This window comes from Arachis ipaensis, chromosome B04 (genome assembly GCF_000816755.2).
Source record: "Arachis ipaensis cultivar K30076 chromosome B04, Araip1.1, whole genome shotgun sequence".
NCBI lineage: Eukaryota > Viridiplantae > Streptophyta > Magnoliopsida > Fabales > Fabaceae > Arachis > Arachis ipaensis.
Genome location: NC_029788.2, coordinates 115,211,603 through 115,233,300, shown reverse-complemented (window position 1 = coordinate 115,233,300; position 21,698 = coordinate 115,211,603). Strand labels below are relative to the sequence as shown.

Here is a 21,698-nt window from a genome sequence, read left to right as displayed (position 1 = left end):
GAACTCCGTCCGCAGCCAGAAGGCGAGATAGAGAAGATTCAAATCGGAGACACCTCGGACAAAACAACCAATATTGGCACGACCCTAAGAGGAGACTCAAAAGAATTATTGGTACAATTCTTATGAGATAATGTCGATCTCTTCGCATTGAAAGCCGCAGACATGCCAGGCATAGACCCTAAGCTAATGTGCCACAAGTTGGCGGTCTACCCAGGATCTCGGCCAGTTCAGCAAAGACAAAGGAAACTCGGGCCAGAACGATCCAAAGCTGTGGAAGAACAAGTACAGGCACTACTAGAGGCAGGATTCATAAGAGAAGTCAAGTACCCACTATGGCTAGCCAACGTTGTCTTGGTGAAAAAATCAAATGGGAAGTGGCGAATGTGCACCGATTACACAGATCTCAACAAAGCTTGCCCAAAAGATCCATACCCACTCTCAAGCATCGACGCTCTGGTAGATGCTTCCTCCGGATACAGATACCTCTCGTTTATGGACGCATACTCGGGATACAACCAAATCCCCATGTATCCGCTAGATCAAGAAAAGACCTCGTTCTTAACACCAAAGGCAAACTACTGCTATATCGTGATGCCTTTCGGTCTCAAGAACGCAGGAGCTACTTATCAAAGGCTAATGAATAAAGTCTTCTCAGGTCACATCGGAAAAATTATGGAAGTTTATGTGGACGACATGTTGATAAAGACACAAAGCGAAGATACATTATTATCCGACCTGGCTCAAGTGTTTGACACCATAAGGAAGCACAACATGCGACTCAATCCCGCAAAATGCACCTTCGCAGTAGAAGCAGGCAAATTTTTAGGTTTCATGCTCACACAAAGGGGAATTGAAGTAAATCCAAACAAATGTCAAGCCATACTCAAAATGAAGAGCCCAACCTGCGTCAAAGAAGTACAACAACTCAACGGGAGATTGGCCGCCTTATCCCGATTCTTAGCAGGAGCTGCGATAAGATCTCTCCCCTTCTATGCTACTTTAAGAAAGGAAAAACAGTTCGAATGGATGACAGAATGCGAGCAAGCCTTCCAAGACTTCAAGGAGTTCTTAGGACGGCCACCTATCCTATCTCGACCACGAAAAGGAGAGCCGCTCATACTATATCTCGCAGTAGGGAGCCGGGCAATAGCCTCAACACTAGTCAGAGAAGACAAACATGGGCAACAACCCGTCTACTTCATTAGCAAGGCACTACAGGGATCCGAGCTGAACTACCAGAAAATAGAAAAATTTGCCTATACTCTTATCCTAACATCTCGATGACTCCGCCCGTACTTCCAGGCTCACACCATTAAGGTTCGAACTAATCAGCCCATAAAAGGAATATTGCAAAAAACAGATCTAGCAGGAAAAATTCTACAATGGGCAGTCGAGTTATCAGAGTTCGACCTCCAATATGAAGCTCGGACGGCCATCAAATCACAGTATCTGGCCGACTTTATCGCAGAATTCATAGACGCCTTAGAAACTCCCACAGAATGGAATCTTTGCGTGGACGGTTCTTCAAATAAAACTGGAAGCGGCGCAGGCGTGATAATAGAAAGCAACCAAGGAACCCAAGTTGAGCTCTCCCTCAAGTTCGGGTTCCCGGCCTCAAACAACCAGGCAGAATATGAAGCATTATTAGCTGGTTTGAAGCTGGCTAAAGAGGTCGGAGCTCAAAAACTCAACATTTACAGCGATTCACAAGTGGTCACATCACAAATAACAGGGAGCTACCAAGCCAAAGATCCCACCATGAAAAGGTATTTGGGTAAAACCAAGGAACAGCTCGGACAAATTGGGAAGTACAAGATCTGCCACATACCCCGCGAACAAAATGCCCGAGCTGATGCACTCTCAAAACTAGCCAGCACCAAACCAGGGGGCAACAATAGAAGCCTCATCCAAGAAATGTTGTAGAACCCGTCAATCTCGGAAGAGGAAAAAGTCCTGACTATAACAAGTCAGGACCAAGGATGGATAACCCCCATAATCAACTACCTCAAAACAGGAACGCTCCCCACAGAAGAAAAGGAGGCAAAGAGGTTAAAAAGGGAGGCACAGTACTACACCATCATAAACAACATCCTGTACAAAAGAGGAATCTCAACACCTTTACTAAAATGCGTACCGACCTCCAACATAAGGGAAGTGCTAGAAGAAATACACGGCGGCATTTGTGGGAATCATCTCGGAGCACGAGCTCTCGCCAAAAAGGTACTCCGGGCGGGATTTTATTGGCCAACTCTACAGAAAGAAGCTACAGAATTTGTAAAGACATGTCCACCATGTCAGAAACATGCCAACTTCCACATCGCCCCGCCAGAAGAGCTCATCAGCGTGACCTCGCCTTGGCCATTTGCAAAATGGGGACTTGATCTTCTCGGCCCCTTCCCGCAGGGATCAGGACAAGTTAAATTCCTCATAGTAGGGGTAGATTACTTTACAAAGTGGATCGAGGCAGAGCCCCTAGCCAATGCCACCGCTCAAAGAAGCCAGAAATTCTTATATAGAAACATTGTCACGAGGTTCGGGGTTCCATATTCAATAACAACAGACAATGGCACTCAATTCACAGATACAGGCTTCAGAAAACTAGTAGCCGACTTGAATATAAAGCACCAGTACACCTCCGTTGAACACCCACAAGCCAATGGACAGGCCGAAGCCGCTAACAAAGTTATACTAGCCGGATTAAAACGGAGATTACAAGATGCAAAGGGAGCCTGGGCAGAAGAGCTTCCACAGGTCCTATGGGCATATCGAACAACGCCACATTCCACCACGAAGGAATCTCCCTTCCGATTAGCATACGGAATAGAGGCGATGATCCCAGTAGAGATTGAGGAAGGGTCGCCTAGAGTAATTCACTACAATGAGGAAGCAAACTCCCAACTTCAGAGAGAAGAGCTCGACTTGTTACCCGAAATCCAGGAAAGAGCTCGGATCAGGGAAGAAGCTCTAAAGCGCCGAATGGCTTCTAGATATAATCAAAAGGTAGTGCCGAGAAGTTTTGCAGAGAATGATCTCATCCTAATCCGAAATGATATCGGAACAACTTGACCAGGAGAAGGAAAGCTGGCAGCAAACTGGAAAAGACCCTACCGAGTTGTAGAAGTACTTGGAAAGGGCTACTACAGACTGTCTGAACTCGATGGACGAGAGCTTCCCAGGTCATGGCACGCCTGCAACCTAAGAAGGTACTACAGTTAAAAGAGATAAAAGACCTCATCATTTGATGCACTCTTTTTCCTGAAAAGGTTTTTTAATGAGGCACCAAGTTGAGACTCAGACAATCCCATATGTATATATTTGCACTTTTCCTTTAAATAAAATATATTTTAGATATTCTACAAAGATCTTAAGACGCATTAATCTGAAGCATTCATCGTCTGATTATAAAGCAACAGATCGGCAGAAAGTGAAAAACAATTTCACTGCACGATCATGATAAAGACAACCGTCCGACAAAGGTGAAAACGCGATTCACCCAAAGGACGATCTAGAGATGACAACCACTTTCTACAAATCGGCAAAGATGAACACAGAATAATGTAAGAAGTTATCGAAAGTGATCTAAAAAAGAACCTGACGAGGTCTTACGGATCGCTAAAATAATAACTTAAAGACTGATCGAACATTAAGAAGTCGAACCAAGTCAAACCAAGTTATAAGTAAACCCTGGAAAGAGGTCTGGCCAACCCTATTAAAGAGGATTACTTTAACTTAGAAGGGCCCGACATAACAAAGTCAGCCCAAAACAAAAAGTTATAAAAGTAGTCCCTGAAAGAGATCTGACAAAGATCCAAGAAAGAAGACTACAAAAAATAACTTAAAGGAGACCGACATAACCAAGTCGGACTCCTACCACTAAAAAGTTATAAAAGTAGTCCCTGAAAGAGATCTGACAAAGATCCAAGAAAGAGGACTACAAAAAATAACTTAAAGGAGACCGACATAACCAAGTCGGACTCCTACCACTAAAAAGTTATCAAAGTAGTCCCTGAAAGAGATCTGATAAAGATCCAAGAAAGAGGACTACAAAAAATAACTTAAAGGAGACCGACATAACCAAGTCGGACTCCTACCACTAAAAAGTTATCAAAGTAGTCCCTGAAAGAGATCTGATAAAGATCCAAGAAAGAGGACTACAAAAAATAACTTAAAGGAGACCGACATAACCAAGTCGGACTCCTACCACTAAAAAGTTATCAAAGTAGTCCCTGAAAGAGATCTGACAAAGATCCAAGAAAGAGGACTACAAAAAATAACTTAAAGGAGACTGACATAACCAATTCGGACTCCTACTACTAAAAGGTTATAAAAGCAATCCCTGAAAGAGACCTGACAAAGGTCCAAGAAAGAGGATTACAAAAATAACCTAGAAAGAGATCGACCTAACGAAGTCGACCTCCTACAAACAAGTTATAAAAATAATTCCCGAAAGAGACCGGACAAAAGTCCAAAAAGGAGGATTACAGAAATAACTTAAAAGGGGACCAGCGCAAAAGAACCACCGAAAAACAAGTTGGACCCATAAGTCACAACCTCAAAGGATCCAAGCTACAAACAATAAAACAATCTGAGGAGGTCGAGATGCAAGATTTCAAACATCAGTAGAAAAAATGCCAAGTCAAAAAGCTACTTCTTTTTACTCTACAAAAAGAAGTTATAAGGCCCGGAAGGCCACCAAAACCTGCCATAAAGAGATAGCGAGCTACCTTTTGTTCGTCAAAATTAAAAGTTGCTAAACAAGCAACTTGAAAATGTCAGCACTTAAATAAAAAGTTTTAAAAGCCCACAAGCCGGGCCAACTACACATCTAGAAAGAGATCAGCAAACATCAGGAGCCTTCTTGGCAGCATCAGGACAAGGAGAAGGAGGACGAGTCTGGATCGGCACAGCGTCCACAGTTTCATCCTCCCGATTCAGAATCTGGCAATCCGAGTCAGGCGCAGTAGGAGGAACTGAAGAGGTCGACACTTTGGCAGAGGACGCAGGGGGAACAACCTCATCATCACCATCCTCATCATCAGAAACAATCTTGCCATCCCTGACAACGTTGTCCAGGCTAAAAGAGATGAGATCGGCCTCGGGAGCAATGACCTGAACTTGCTCCCTCAAGTTCTCATAAGCAGCAGTCACGCTGCCAACGAGATGACTTTGGAGTTCAGAATAATCTTCCCGGACACTGTCAAGCTCCCCCTCAGGCGTATCACCTCCCGATAAGATGCAACGTAACTCTCCTTATGCATCATGGCTGCGTCCTCAGCCAACCTCAAAGAAGCCGCCAGTGATTGAGAACTTGCCTCCTCGTTCTTCAAGTCCTTCTCCAGCTTGGCTACCTTTGTCTCAAGTTCCTCCTTCAACTCCTTCATCCGATCAAACTCTTGTTTCGCCTCCTCCATAAACGCTTTAGTGGCGTGGAGAGGGAGATTCTGAGCAGTCCGATATATGGCAGCCGCCATATACGCCATCTTCACGTGATTTCGAGCCATAAATTCCAAGTGACGGAGGATGGACACATCGTCCATAGAGAGAGCACCATAGGGACCGATTTGCTTATCCACAAATTCAATGGCATTAAAATCAGGAGCATCGAGGTCAAAGGGCTCAGCAGTCTTTTGTTTTTTATTGGGAGGAGCAACAGAGGGAGCAGCAGAAGTAGGGTGAGGATTCACCAAACGGACTCGGGGTGTAGGGATCACCTTCTTCACCCCGGGAGAACTCGGCACTGATGGCTTCTCGCGCACTTAGGAGGACCCCTCCCCAGCCGCTTTGGCCGCAACATTTCTGGCAGCAGTCGCCCTCTGCGCCCTCTTAAAAGCTTTCATGGATTCACTATTCTTCATTGCCTCTGCAAATAAAATAGAAAATTCAGCTACAAGTCGGAAAGACAGCTACAAGCAACATAAACAAGACAATAAAAGAAACACAAGATACCGAGTTCAGTTTGAAGAAGAGAAGGATTGGTTAGAAATTTCTTTGTATCAAGATGGGGAGATTGACCCCAGCGTTCTTCCAAAATAGTCACAAAGGCTCGCTCAGCCTCATCCAACATTTCCCACGAATACCTGGAGACCCTCACGTCTTTTTGCCATTCCAAGGAAAAAGCAGGTTCGTCATTCTCATCCAGAAAAATGGCCGAGCTCCTTCAACAGCTCGGACCTTGAAAAAGTAGTTTTTAAAATCACGGAATGACTCGTCAAACATGGAAAAAACCTTCTTTCCCTGGGTAGAACGAAAGGAGACCCAAGCTGACTTCTTTTTTATCACACCGGGCTTAGTCAAGACAAACAGATAGAAAAAGAGAGATTGGGAAGCAGGAATACCAAAACCATTGCACAACAATTGGAAAATTTTAATAAAACCCCAGGAATTGGGGTGAAGTTGAGAAGGGGCAACATTACAAGACCATAATAGGTCGGTTTCAAATTGGATAAAAGGAAGGGTGATACCCAGTTGACCAAAGAAAAAATCATAAGCATAAAAGAAGGGGCGACCATCAACAACCCGAGTTGAAAAGCAGACTCTCTCGTCAGAAGAGGGAGGGACAAGTTCATAGTTCTTCTCATCACCAGAATTACTACAAACACTATGAAACTGCCTAAGCTGAGCACAAAATTCAGAATCAACCAGCGAGACACACATGAGAACCATGGAGTCCACCCAATCGGCCATACCCGCGGGAACCTGGGAAGGCATCTCTACAACGTTATTTCGGGAAGACATAAGGTCAACTAAATCCTACAAAAAGAAAAGAAGAATGGATTACTTAAAAACATCTCGGACATTGGGCAAAACATCTCGACGGGCGGATAAATAAAAAAGGGAAAACCCCAAGACTCAAGACAAAAAGTCTTGGGGCATCCCTTGGAGGCAGTAAACAAGCAAGGTCTTTAAGTTATTTCTACAGCCTACATCCCGGCACTCATCAAAATAAAATCCAGAAAGAAAATAAAGGAAGCAAAAATGCAAAAGGTCCACCCCTCTACAGTTTATCAGGAAAAGCATTGCTCCTACAGTTTATCAGCGGAAAGCACTATTTCTACAGTTTATCAGAAATTCCAAAAAGGGCCAAGCGAAAAAACAGCAAAGACGCAACCTTTTTTTAGAATCAAACAAAGTCATCATTTCAAAGCTTCAAATACAAAAGCATTCACAAACATGCAAAGTTCTAAAAATATCAAGCAACAGATGGAGAAACTACAAGACACACAGTGATCAACAAAAAAGACAGAAAGATCCAAACTTTCTCAAAACAGACACAAAAATGGTGTAGAGGAAGGAAGGAAGAAGAGTCAAACCTGCGAAATGAGAGAAAACTGCGAAGAAAAGCAGGGAAGCAGAAGGTAAAAGCCAGAATCACCCCTTCTCCCACGAAAAAGCAAAGTGACAAAGCAACGTCGCTAGGCTAAAACGCGCAACTGCAAACTCCTGGTAGAAGCTTCAGAAAAATAAAAAAAGTTGAAAGCGAGAGAGTGAAAGAAGAAATATGAAGAAGTTACGAAAAGGGTGAAGGAGAGAAACCGTTTCTTGAGTACAAAATTCAAAAATAGAGAAGTTAGGGAAACGGGGCAATTAAATGTCAATTAAATGCGGATATTAAAACCGCTTGCATTCCCAAAAAAGCACTAATACAAAAGCGCGCGCTTGTAGAGGAAAACGTTCTACATTCAAAAGCTGCTACAAAAAGAAGTCGACAAGATGCTTGAGTTCGGCTTCACTACGAGAAGGACCAAGGATTCGACCTCGACAGAGAAGACCGAGCTCAAGCAGGGGCAGTATTCATACCTTGGGTCGAGCTATCCGACCTGGGATGATCAACGATAAAGCGACCGACCTCTTCAGGTCAAGCGGACCGACTTCTTCTTAAAGAACTCGACCGAGTCAACAAGAGAGCCCAATAAAGGGCCCAGGTAGAGGAACACGACTCAAATCCTAAGGCAGCCCAAGCCTATAGAGATAAAGGCGGTTTCGTTGAAGATATGCTGACCTCAACTCAAAAGATAAAGATAAGATAAGATAACTAACTTATCTTATCCAAAAGGTCACACCTCACCATTATAAATACACTGGAGCACCCAGGTATAACTCATACTCTGATTCTACAAAAACCTGCTTAATACCCGTGCTAACTTAAGCATCGGAGTCTCTTGCAGGTACCCCCCACCCTTCGGTGATAGAGGATCAGCAGCACGTTCAATCCAAACAAGTCGGACGCACCAGCTCCGGCCGCCATTCACCAGCCGGATACATCGGTTCCGAACAGCACAGAAGATCTCGTCCGAGATCGACCTACAGTTTCAGGTAACCCTCGGAACAACTTGCGTGCTAAGAATATAAAAGTAGGAATAGAGTGCCAAAGATACAAAATAATAAGCTCCTAACTCAGCACGCGAAGTCAAGACTGGCCAAAGAATATTTACACATATATATATACATATCCAAAACTCAAATGTACATAAACAAAATCCTGCCTTTCCATAAACCTCTAAGAGGATAAAAAAGAATAAGTTATCCGGAGAAAAAGCTAAGTACATATATATACATCACTGCACAACAAAATAACCCAATAACCACTTCGCCTCAGGGGTCCAAATGCCTAACGAGATGCCTCTCGACCTGCATCTGAAAAGTAACAACATAGTATGGAATGAGAACCGGAGGTTCTCAGTATGGTAAAGGTGCCACACACATAAGATATAAGGTCCTGGGAATGTCAGAGGCAATCCTAGAACGCCGACACTCAGATTATAGAGCTTAAAATATTAAACAGAAGCCATAACAGGTGGTTTTCTAAGAGTATCTAAGTCTAACTCAACTTAACCTTAAATCTAAGTCCCATACTATCATTCCTCCATACCTCCATCTCCGTCAGCAGTTCACAGACAGATAAACAGATAAAGGCAAGCACAAGAAGGTTACAAATACAGCAGATAACAATTATACATTTAGCATGGCAAATACACTTAGGCACACCCAGTTAATGCACAAGCAAGCAATTCAAGTAATATGCATATGATGCATGCCTATCCTATAGCTGATGAGACTCATATGTCGATTATCCAGCCAACCCAAAAAGTCTGAAAACCTTAGATTGTCCCTCGACGTGCATCCCCAAGAGTCTATGCATAGCTTTTTTTCTCAAATAATCAATATTGCTCAACGGGGTTAACATTTTCGGAAATTTATAAGTGCCCGGTCACCCTTACGTCGTAGGGTCAACAGAGTATCGAGTTTTCAACCTGGTACATGTGGTGGCAAGCCACGGTACTTTACCCAGGAAATCTCGTATCTCAGATCATTTAATCATTCAAGCCAAGTATCATACATAATCATTCATCTGATTATCAAGTTAAGTATCATACATGATCATCCGTAACATTTCATAGCCATTTCATCACTTTTCAGCTTTACTTCATCTCCAAGTTAACCCCATTTCCTAACTCCATCCGAATATTAGGTTAAATACTGTTATTAATGACTAAAGGAATGAAAATAGAGGTTTAAAAGTTTGAAATACAGTTTAAAACATTGAAAATTATGTTTGCTGAAATAGGGGCCACGCGTACGCGTAGGTGGGTACCTCATGTCATGCGTACGCATAGGGCTACTCGCGTCGCGCAACCAAAATTTTCGTTCCACGCGTACGCGTTTGCCATGTGTACGAGTAGAGGTACGTTTTTTCAAAAACAACAATAGTTCAACCAGAGAGCTGCAACCCATGAAAATTCAGCTGCATAATCACTTATATTTCATCCAAACTTCCAACGGGCATAACTCAGTCGTTTTAAATCGTTTTCCTTCCGTTCTTCGAATGGAATAAACTTCATGAACCGAATTTTCATTTAAAACATGTTGAAATCAATTTGGGATTCCGGAAGCCAATTTATAGCCAGCCGAATTTCAGCCCAAAACCAAAATTTTGCAAACTCTTTAAACCTTACTCTCATCCAAAGTTTCCATTTCATTCACTATCAACCTATCAGTACTAGCACAATTTCCAGCAATAACACTCAACCATGATTCTTTCCAAATTAACATAATAGCAATCACCATCCATAATCAATCACTAATTATCCAACAAACACCAACCAAATATATTCATCAACAAATTGCTAAACATTAAACATACACCTGCATTCTAACTTATCATATGGTCATCTAGCCTAAGTTTTCACAAAACATTATATATTAAATGCAAGAAACCTAAACCATACCGTAGCCGATTTTCACGTAACGATCAAGGTAATTTAATTAAAATCAAACACAGCCCTAAAACCTCAACTACACAGCTTCCTTCAAGTTCCGGTATTCACAATTTCAAGCTCTAATTATTTATTCACAACCTAATACACATTCATAGCACATACATACCCAATTTAATACTCAAAGCTCAAATTCAATGAAATTAAAATAGAATTATCGTATCCTCACCTTACCCAAGCTTCACATAAGCAAGAGTGAACGTTTTTCTTAAGCTAATTGGATCCTAAAACATCAAAAAGCAAAGAAATTCAATACCCGTACCATACTTTCAAGAATTGGGGGAAAGGAGTGGCTGGGAATGATTAGTGGCTTAACAATGAAATTGTTTTAGTAGAAACGTAGAGCTCGACGCGATGGTCGCGTGGCCACAAACGGTGTGGCGATCGGAGCTCGGACGGAGAAGTTACGGCGGGTTGAAATTCACCGTAGGGTTCGGCGTTTCTTTCTTTCCTCTCCCCTGTTGTTCTTCAACGCTGCCAAAATGGGGAGAAGAAGGATGTGGGTTTACTTAAAGGGCTGGCCCGGTTGGGCCCACGACCCGGTTTGGATCCGGTTCAACCGGTTCGGCCTGTTCGGTCTAATTTTGGAACGATTTCTTCGAAATTAGTGTCAAAATTCTCGTTTCGATGAGCTCTATCCTAATTTAATATTATATTTTCATTTCTAATCTTCCTTATTAAAAACTAATTTATTGACTAATTATTTACTAATTTAACGGGGTTTACAAAGATAGTTGACAAACATGCTCCATTTGCATCTATAGTCTATAAATAGTAGAAATTCAGAAGAAATGAGAAACTTCAATTACTAGATCACCACATAAGATCACAAAATTTACGGTAGAAAGGAGTGGCTGGGAGTGATTAGTGGTTTACCAATGAAATTGTTCCGGTAGAAACGTAGAGCTCGACGCGATGGTTGCGTGGCGGCATACGGTGTGGCGATCGGAGCTCGGACGGAGAAGTTACAGCGAGTTGAAATTCACCGTAGGGTTCAGCGTTTCTTTCTTTCCTCTCCCCTGTTGTTCTTCAACACTGCCAAAATGGGGAGAAGAAGGACGTGGGTTTACTTAAAGGGCTGGCCCGGTTTGGACCCGGTTCAACCGGTTCGGCATGTTCGGTCTAATTTTGTACCGATTTCTTCGAAATTAGTGTCAAAATTCTCGTTTCGATGAGCTCTATCCTAATTTAATATTATATTCACATTTTTAATCTTCCTTATTAAAAACTAATTTATTGACTAGTTATTTACTAATTTAACGGGGTTTACAAAGATAGTTGACAAACATGCTCCATTTGCGTCTATGGTCTATAAATAGTAGAAATTCAGAAGAAATGAGAAACTTCAATTACTAGATCACCACATAAGCTCACAAAATTTACGGCAGAAAGGAGTGGCTGGGAGTGATTAGTGGTTTACCAAAGAAATTGTTCCGGTAGAAACGTAGAACTCGACGCGATGGTCGCGTGGCCGCATACGGTGTGGCGATCGGAGCTCGGACGGAGAAGTTACAGCGAGTTGAAATTCACCGTAGGGTTCGGCGTTTCTTTCTTTCCTCTCCCCTGTTGTTCTTCAACGCTGCCAAAATGGGGAGAAGAAGGACGTGGATTTACTTAAAGGGCTAGCCCGGTTGGGCCCACGGTCCGGTTTGGACCCGGTTCAACTGGTTCGGCCCGTTCGGTCTAATTTTGGACCGATTTTTTTGAAATTAGTGCTAAAATTCTCGTTTCGATGAACTCTATCCTAATTTAATATTATATTCGCATTTCTAATTTTCCTTATTAAAAACTAATTTATTGACTAATTATTTATTAATTTAACGGGGTTTACAAAGATAGTTGACAAACATGCTCCATTTGCGTCTATGGTCTATAAATAGTAGAAATTTAGAAGAAATGAGGAACTTGAATTAACAATACTAGATCGCCACATAAGCTCACAAAATTTCTAGTCCCAACGACACAACGAAAAAATGGAGTGTAAGTGCATGTGAGTATTATAAATCAACATTTAATTTGCTTCCTTTTGTTTATTTTTTTTGGTGTCTTTCCTTTTGTTTATTTGATTCATTTTCTTGTATTTTTTTTATTTTGCTTTGATCAATATTTTTACACTTTTATTGTCGTCTTCATTTATTTTTTTCTCTAATGTTTGTTTTCATAAATTTACCACTAGTAATTTTGACGTAAATTGCTTTGACATCATAATTAAGTAATTTTTGGATCGAACTCACTCTTTTTTCAGAGGAGTCGTATTTGCTCCCTGATACTTGAGATCTTGATACAAATTCGATTCGACATACTGTCGAAATATACCAAAAATCGAGTGAAATAGTTCTTATTTGATTGGCTGGTTAAGTTTCATCTGATTTTGTGGGAAGTAAATGTAATTGTTGATAGAAAGCATTAGTGTTTTAGATAACCATGAATATGTAGAATGAGATCACAGAGGTCTTTAGATTATTAGACGATATTTGCTAGCTCTTTGAGCTGTATTTTGTTTTTGGCTTTTACTCTGCAATTATACTAAAATCAATCCAACAAAAAGATTAAAAAAATTCAGATAAAAAATATATATTTTTTTGCGTGTATTTCTTTAGTATTTATAAGACATGATTTTTCAGAGTTAATAAAAATGTTAATTTTACTGAAATCATTGCTTTTTTATATAAATGTTCACAATTTACTGAATTTAGAGGTAATGTGGATCGAAAAAAATAACTTATTATTTAGCATATTTAAATACGTATATAAAGTTATGGTTGATTTTTCTTTTTCTTATTGGACAATTTTTAGATTCTAAGCAATTAAACACCAATTGAAAAATATGGGTTTAATTATTTTTCATGAAGATGATACTTATGGTATATTTATGCATTGCATCCATGCCAAAGACATTTATTGTAGTTATATTGTTAGAATTGGCTAAAAAAAAGGTCATATAATGACTATTTGGAAGAGAAATAAGTTAGACAAAATAATTATTAGAGTATAAATGTATGATTAAGGGTCCTGATTGAAAAAGTGGAACTGCTTGGCGTTGCATATTTAAATTCATTAAAGCTCGATTCGCATCATTATGCTCGATAAAAAGAATGAACGAAGCTCTAATAGAAAAATATTGAAAGGAAAAATACTTCGGAGATGAATTTCTTCCCATGCAATAGTCAGAAATTATTGACAATATTGTGCTAGGACAATTTGTTCCTCCCAAATACTTCAATTCAGTACTAAAGAATTTTTTGTAGCTACCATATAGTATTTAAAAATTATTTTTTTTGAATTTTTGACTTGTGAAAAGTAATAATATTAATATCTGATGATCCATGAGTCACAAATGTATAATGAAGTTTCTAAAATTCCCATAAACCACACAGGACAGGAGACATCTAAATGCACCTTAAACCCTAATGTCCTTCCTTACACCCTTCCTCGCCCGCCAAAAAAATTTCCCCATTGCCACGCTCCTCACGCGCCACCTCTCTTCCGCCACCACCAGAACCACCACCTCCAAACTCCACGAGCGCTACACATTCACTCCACCACCTTCTCTCTCCCCCGAATCCCAAAACGATGATATTCCAACGAAACCAAACAAGAAAAAACCAAAACCAAGGTACCGTCCGCCTTCGTCTCTGGACCGAAACGGACGCAAACCGGTTCGTTCTGACCTGCCGTTCGATTTCCGGTTCAGCTACACGGAGAGCAGTGCGAAGGTGAGGCCTATCGGGCTTAGGGGGCCCAAGTACTCGCCATTTGGGCCTGGAAGGGTGGACCGGGCCTGGACCGGGGTTTGTGCGCCTGCGGTGGACCCGAAGGTAGAGTTGTTGGAGGCAAAAGAAGAGCCGAAGATGGAGCACCAGAGGAAGAAGAGGAGAGGTTGGGTTCAAGGGGAACCTCTCTCCACTGCTGAGAGGAAAGCGCTGGTTTTGCAGGGTGAAAGGGGAAAAACCAAGAGGCAAATCAATCTAGGTATGAAAAATTAGGGTTTTCTTAGTTGTAGAAAATTGGTTCCCTTTGCCTGTATGTTCTAAGATTATGAAATTAGGATACTTTGTTGGCTTTTTCCTTCCAAAATAAATAATGCTGAGGATGACTTATTTTGATGATATTTTCTATGAAAATTTGTCTAAGTGTTGGATACTTTGAGGACTACCTTTATGTTACATTGAAAATTTATCCTACATTTTGTATCCTCAATTTGAATTTTGAATTTTGAGGCGGTAGCTGAGTTAGTATACAGGTCATATTAACTTATGAAGGATGATGGTATTTATGTGTTGACTGCTTTTGTGGTAATGGTTTAAAACTATATAATTGGGATACTTTGAAGTCTGTCTTACAACTATTACTATATGAGGATGAATTTTTTACTGAGATTTTGGTGAAATCGTATGAGAATTGGAAAATGTAAGGGCTAACTTATGTTATATAGAATAGAGGGAAGGTTAATGTTAAATTGTTGAATGGTTTGTCTGGTGATTATAAAATTTTTAAAGTTTTGCTTAACAAAACAGGATGTCTGGTGGTCCTTCTGTTACTAGCTTCTTTGGAAGTTTTTGGTGGTATTGAGAATTTGATAATTGAATAAGCCCATGGATATAGAGAGCAATTTACTTTCCAATTATTGTGGAAATGTATTACACATATTGCCAAACTAGTAATCTGAGGAGGTAAATTTTTACATCTGCTAACATATATATTATATTGCAAATGTACTAAACTCTGTGAAATGCTTCTTTCTAACATATATTTAAATTGAAACTCTAATCCAGCTTTTGGGATATTTGACCTTGCCTGTGACCTAATGCTCTTAGAGAACTGCTACATAAATTTAGAAAACAATTTTTTTTTTAAATTTACTATATGTTCTTTAATGATTACTCTTTATATATTTATTTTTATTGACCATGAACTCTGTTTTGGTCACAGGTAGGGATGGCTTAACCCACAACATGCTGGATGTTATTCATAAGCATTGGAAATATTCTGAAGTGGTTAGGATCAAATGCATGGGCGTTCCAACTGTTGACATGAAAAATGTTTGCACCCAGCTTGAGGTTCGTACCTTTCTATACCCTTCTGTGTTCATAAAACTACCTAGCCTTCTGAAGTGAATTTTTCTATTATGGTCTGTTTAATATGTGTGGACCTATGCTGGTTGAACCATAGTTGAATACTTGGATTATGTGTCACTCTATGTTTAAAAGCTACTTGGTTATGCAAGCATAAGCAATTCTCTTGCACTTGTCACAGGACAAAACATATGGAAAGGTCATTTCCAGGCATGGGGGTACAATTATATTATACAGAGGCAGGAACTATAATCCCAATCACAGGCCAGTAATTCCTCTCATGCTGTGGAAACCCCAAGAACCTGTCTATCCTAGACTGATTAAGACAACAATTGAGGGTCTTAGTATTGAGGAAACTAAAGAAATGAGGAAGAGAGGACTAGCCGTTCCCGTGTTAACAAAACTTGGTATGCTTGCTATATTTTCTAATTCCAGTTTTATTTATGCTTTCTGCAAAGGTTATTGACTCTGAATTGAATTGCAGCCAAAAATGGTTATTATGCATATTTGGTGCCAATGGTCAGAGATGCTTTCCTCTCAAGTGAATTGGTTCGGATAGACTGCACGGGTCTTGAGAGGAGTGATTACAAGAAAATCGGCTGCAAACTCCGGGTAAAGATGATTTTGTTATTTTATTCTTTCTTTTCTAATTAGATTATTGTTGTAATTAGCTTTACAGTGCTTTATCTGTGTTCTAGTTATTATCATAGGTTGCATAGCTTAAAAGTGGACCCTAACAGATGAACTTAAATGTTCATTGCGTTTGTTTGGGTTTTGAAAAGCAGAACCAACGTTCAAATATGATTGTGTACAGGGATGAATTCGGGATTTGAGTAACACGGGTATTGTATTAATTTAGTAAGATCACACGGGTTGAACTCTTGAAATATTTTTATTTTGTTCAGTTGGTTCAATTCAAAAGGGAAACATGTTCTCTTAGGCCCATGATACTTTTAAGCATTTTTTGTGTGTGGATTAGCCCACATCTTTAAAAGCAATGTAAATATTAAAACACTTCCTCAATTAGACAATATATCTGTGACATAATTTATAACATTTTTCTAAAAATATTATACCATATACATGTATATATCAGTGCTTATAAAAATTCTAGGGGGACCTTGCCCCCCTGGGCCACCCTTTGTATTCGTCTGTGATTTTGTCCCTGTAGTAAAAATTTATTTGTTCCTTAAAATTTATTAATGCAGGACCTGGTCCCTTGTATTCTGGTGACTTTTGATAAAGAACAGATTGTAGTTTGGAGGGGGAAGGATTATAAGCCCCCAGAGGATGGATACTTCTTTAAAGATAAAGAGTCGTTCGATGATTATGATGATCATTTGGATGCTGGTGTAGGGTAACGTGTTGAGCTTCATTACAGCAGCTTAGGAGACTAAACACACCATGGTTGGCTGTGTGATAATGAGGTATAATCTTGCATGGTATAAGTTGCAGCCATGAATCAGAAGTTCCTTTAAGATTGGATTATTTCTTTTTTGTTTTATTGCAGTAAAAGAGAGAGGGACACTTTTAAGAATGATGTACTTACTGCCAAGGTTGATGCTGCTCTTTGGATATGAACAATTCATCCCCAAAAACTGTTCTTTAACCATGTCTCATTTTGTGGCCTTAAAAGTGGAGAAGAAGCATTCTGAAAGATGTAAATCTGTTAAATTATATATACAAGCTAATTCCTGAACTGGAGATGGTGTAGATAGGATTCTCACATTTTTTTTGATATTCAAACTGTACCCTCAGTATTTCTAGAAAAAACCGATTGAATTTTGATGTCTTCAGTGTATCTTTTCACAAAATCAAGTTTCTCCATTAGCATAGCCAAAGCTTGTTACGGTTTCAGAGCTGTCTTTTGTGATGTTCTAAAGAACAAGATCAGCCTCATACAGAGGTCAGGTGGAAACTGACTTTGTAGTCAGAATAGTCCAATACAAAGATTAGTCACCAAATTAGGGATTTGATAAAATATGTTAGCGGTATAGTTTAGATTAAGGTAAAAAATATTGGTGATAGTACACCATGGTTCTCTTATGGATATCTTTTCTTTGTTTATCAGAAGCTATTATGATGTGCTAACATGTGTTCAATCGGTGACCGTTGGCTTGGTGTTACGTATAAATACTATTGGATTGGATATCATGGCTTATGTCATTGAATTATTAATGTAAAGTAGGTTATGTTTATGCATTTCATCTGAAGTTTACCCCTTGAGTCTTGTGAATAGATAATTGAACAGCTATTCTTTTCTAGTTTCTAGAGTAATCTTACTTTAGACAACATGATGCTGTTAGTGACTTCACCGGCAAATGAATGAGATTTCGGGACTTCGTAGTCAAAACTCAAAACGCCCAACACAACTTGAGCCAACAGTTAAACGTGACACATGGTTAGGTTACATTACATGCGTTTTAATTTTTTTATCCTACTATGGTGGGAGATTTGTATGGAAGGCATTGGTCCACATAACCCATATCCTCTCGGAAATCAAGCAATTAAATATTCGATTGAATGTGAAATGTCCCCACTGTCATGCTCTGACTTCGACTGGTCCCAGTTTCAGATTACATTCTCTTATTTTTGTAGTTACTAGTCTATTTATTCCATTTAACTAATTTCATAAGATATATTTTATTTTGTCAAAAGATTTATTAAGAATCAAATTTATAAGTAGTAAAGGAGGATATTTAAAAGTAGTAAAGGAGGATATTTTCATGTTACTTGTAAAGATAATTATCAGCTTAATTACTATTTTGGTTTTTATAATTTGGGTCGAAAATTTTATTTATGAATAAAGCTCGCAAAATATTTTATCAAGTCTAACCAAATTGTTATAACAACTTTCAAATTATCCGCTCCTTTTTTGTTTTCTTTTCCTTCTTCTCTTCATCTTTTTTCTTCTTTTTTTTCCAAATTCGTGCAGGTTTTTCTTCTTCCCTTCTTCTCTTCCTTCTTCTCCTCTTCTTTTTTTTTCTTCTTCCAAATTCGCATACGCAGATTCTTCTTCTTTGTTATCGTCATCACCAATAATATCAATATTTTGGGAACGTCTTTATTAGTTCTGATTTTTTCTGCTGTCATCATTAAAAAATTTTGGTTCATTTCTTAATTTATTTCGGTTCATTTGTATGTTACTTGATGCTGCTAATAAGTATTGACCAAATTTTTTATTCCTTAAGTAATTTTGATGTATTTTTGTTAATGATTGAGTATATTTTTAGCAAAAAAGAATGAAATTATTTATTATCATTTTATTCAATTGTATTAGATTTCATTCTATTCCATTCAATTTGTCTTGAAAGCCATTCCAACAATTGGGACAAATTATTCATCGACAATACACCTGGACTACAAATGAACCGAAAATATTATTAAAGTGAAATCATTGAATAATACCAAATGAACCGAACATTTGTCCATTAAATAAATTCGAATTCAAAAATACCTGCGTCTAGAATGAACCGAAAATATTATCAAAGCGAAACCATTGTATAATACTACATGAACTGAATATTGCCCATTATATAAATTCAAATTCAATTCAAAATATTGGTTTTTGTTAGCAAAATGTTGATGTTATTGGTGATTACAATAACGAAAGAAAAAGAAACAAGAAGAAAAAATTTCTCAAAATTTCTTATCAAGTTCTTTTCTTGTCTTGTTCATCTAATCAAATAAAGAAGAAGAAACACATAATGCTGTAAAATCACTTGATGGATTTGGATGTGTTTTTGTCTGTGCTTGTTTTGAAACGAGTTTACATTTTGAATTTAATTTTCGGTTCATTTTTAATATAATTTCGGTTCATTCCTGTTCTACACAATTCAAAATTCTTCCTCCTCACCTTCTACTGCTTTTTCACTAGGAAGAGAAGGAGAAAAAGAAAAAAAAAATACAGCAGCAACAACAACAAAAGAATAACAATAAGGAGAAAACACGTGAAGAAGAAGGAACGCGAAAAAGAATGAGGAGGAGGAGAAGGAGGAACGCGAAGAAGAAGAAGACGCTCCGTGCATAAACGAGCGTAGAAAAGAAGCGCGTGTAATCACGCTCTTTTAATGAAAGTGGTTGGGCTTATTTGGATGAACTTGGATTAAAAAATACTTAGATGTGTAGCACTCTTGTTTATATATTTCCAACCTTTTTTTGTATTCGAACTCGTCTTTAAAATTCAACTTGATTTTAAAATCATCATTTTTACCTAAATATTAAAAATTTAAAAAAAAATAAGAGAAGCATATTCTGGAAAGAGAGAGAGAAGCACGGTAAAGAGGAAGGTGGCGACGATGCCGGCTAGGGAGATATCGCGCACTGTCATTGCCGTTTTGACTCCTGCACCAGCATATCCATGAGCTTTGTCGTGTTGCGCCTTGCGCTTCTGTTTCTGTTTCCGAGAGCCACGTCGCAGTTTCTGTTTCTCAACAAACTTTGTTGCCCTGCTCCTTGCTCGCTTGCCGTTGCTCATCTCTGCTCGCCGCTGTTCATCACTGTTCACCCCTACTCCTCGCATGTTCGCTGCTGCTATTCCATAGGGTTCCAATGATATTTTTTAAATTTTGTTGATTTTTTTATATTTGAAATACAGATTTGTTGATTCTTTGATATTGGTTTTTACTTCTATTACTTGTTTATTATATCGTGTTTTCTTGCTGCCTTGATACTATGTCTTGTTGCTACTGCTGGTGTTTCTTATTTATTCATTCTGCTTCTGTTTTAAAACTTTTATTACTACTGCTGGTATTTCTTGTTGGATGGAGAAAAAGAAAAAGAAGAAAAGAAACGGAATATTTTGGTGAAAAAAGATTGTTAGAGAATGGTATTCTAGTTCGAGAGACCATTTTAAAACCAAGTTGAATCTTATGTACAAATTTAAATGCAGAAAAAGATTAGGAACGAATAAAAGTTTTGCTAAATATAAAAAATAATTAAATTACTATTTTAAGTTAGTAATTAAATCTTATAACCAAAAGTGATTCTCCTTTTGGAGTCGTGTTAAAGAATTTTATGTGTTTTGTTGAATCATCGAGAACAAAAAAATAATCTTCAAGAAGTTTTTTATTTATTTGACATCATTTTTAGTTTTTTACATATTAGCATGATACACACTACGTATTTGGGAAAAAAAAAATTGTGGTTTTAGTCTTCTACATATTCTTTTGCAAAAATATTTGAAGTCCATTTGTAAAAACAAAATTATTCCACGTGTACACCAAATCTTCAAACCGGTAAGTACTAACAGCGTTACAGTACATATTTGCATATTCCATAAAAAAAAAACAGCTTCTTCTTCTTCTTCCGTCTCCTCAACACACCAAACCTTCAAAGCGTACTCTCATAATGGCGGAAAACGGCATCACCGACCCTCTACTCCCTCCATCTTCCTCCTCTGACCACATAATCCTCAACCTCTCCGAATCCCAACGGCCTAGCGATTCCCCCAACCCCTTTCAGTTCATCGGATGCTCCGAACCCCCAAGCGTTCCTCCTGCTTCAACCGTAGACCCCTTCCGAAACGGCACACAGAACGTGGAGGGAGTGTACGAGTGGGTGAAAATCGTTGCATGCTTGCCTTTGGCGCTGGTTCGAGTGGTTGTGTTCGGAGCGTGCTTGATGGTAGGGTACTTGGCAACGAAGTTTGCGCTTTGGGGGTGGAAGGACAAGGAGAACCCTATGCCCACGTGGCGCTCTAGGGTTATGTGGGTTACCAGAGTCTGCGCTCGCCTCATTCTCTTCTCTTTCGGGTAACACAAACAGTAACAACTCTCTATCTCTCTCTCTCTCTCTCTCTCTCTCTCTCTTTCTTTTCAATTTCAAGTAGTATTTATAGGACTCTTTGGCTGTACCTGTATGCGTTCTGGTTATATTTTATTTATTTTTCAAATATTATATTTATTTTATTTTTCGTGTTTTTTGTTTTGTTTTGTTTTTATTGTTTTTGGTGGAAATGTCAAACTGCGAAGCTAAGTTCAGATAGAATCCGGTGCAATAGAGATGATATGTTCGCAACTTATTTTTATTTTTGTTTTTTAGTTATCCAATATACTAATATTATATTTTAGTCCTGATATCGACTATCGAGGGTTCGAGGCTGAATTTGGATCCATCTAGATTGAGAAAGTTGGTAAAGTGATAAATCGAGAATCACTGTTGAATTTGTAACTTCCATCGTATACGAGCCCAAAATCTTAATTCAATGGTAATTAAATATTTACTTTCTCACCTTACAAATATCCTCACTTTAGAGGATGTTGAATTGTTAATCCTATTAGTCTAGTGAGCATTGTGGAATTTCGGGGCATTTCATTTCTTTTCTTTTTTTTTTTTAAATTTGTGTGAT

General features: G+C 38.8%; 2 protein-coding genes across 4 annotated transcripts in view; both read left to right on the top strand.

The window, feature by feature from the left end:
* Nucleotides 13,626-17,554, top strand: LOC107639804 (CRS2-associated factor 1, mitochondrial). Of its 3 annotated transcripts, none has more exons than XR_002361694.1 (6): nucleotides 13,626-14,246; nucleotides 15,207-15,334; nucleotides 15,531-15,756; nucleotides 15,834-15,961; nucleotides 16,558-16,776; nucleotides 16,860-17,551. XR_002361694.1 is itself a non-coding variant. In XM_021121680.1 (6 exons), the coding sequence occupies exons 1-5, from the start codon at nucleotides 13,685-13,687 to the stop codon at nucleotides 16,736-16,738; spliced, it is 1,077 nt and encodes a 358-aa protein (XP_020977339.1). In that variant the 5' UTR covers nucleotides 13,626-13,684; the 3' UTR covers nucleotides 16,739-16,776; nucleotides 16,860-17,554. The 3 variants fall into 3 exon arrangements, 2 of the variants coding, with proteins under 2 accessions (XP_020977339.1, XP_020977338.1); XM_021121680.1 differs by having other exon boundaries at nucleotides 16,706-16,776; nucleotides 16,860-17,554; XM_021121679.1 differs by having other exon boundaries at nucleotides 16,558-17,551.
* LOC107637025 (lysophospholipid acyltransferase LPEAT2) overlaps nucleotides 20,451-21,698 on the top strand; it is a 6,551-nt gene continuing 5,303 nt past the window's right edge. Inside the window, exon 1 of the mRNA XM_016340481.2 lies at nucleotides 20,451-21,102. Coding sequence (XP_016195967.1) covers nucleotides 20,699-21,102 — 404 coding nt within the window. The 5' untranslated portion in view covers nucleotides 20,451-20,698. The remainder of the gene's footprint in view (nucleotides 21,103-21,698) is intronic.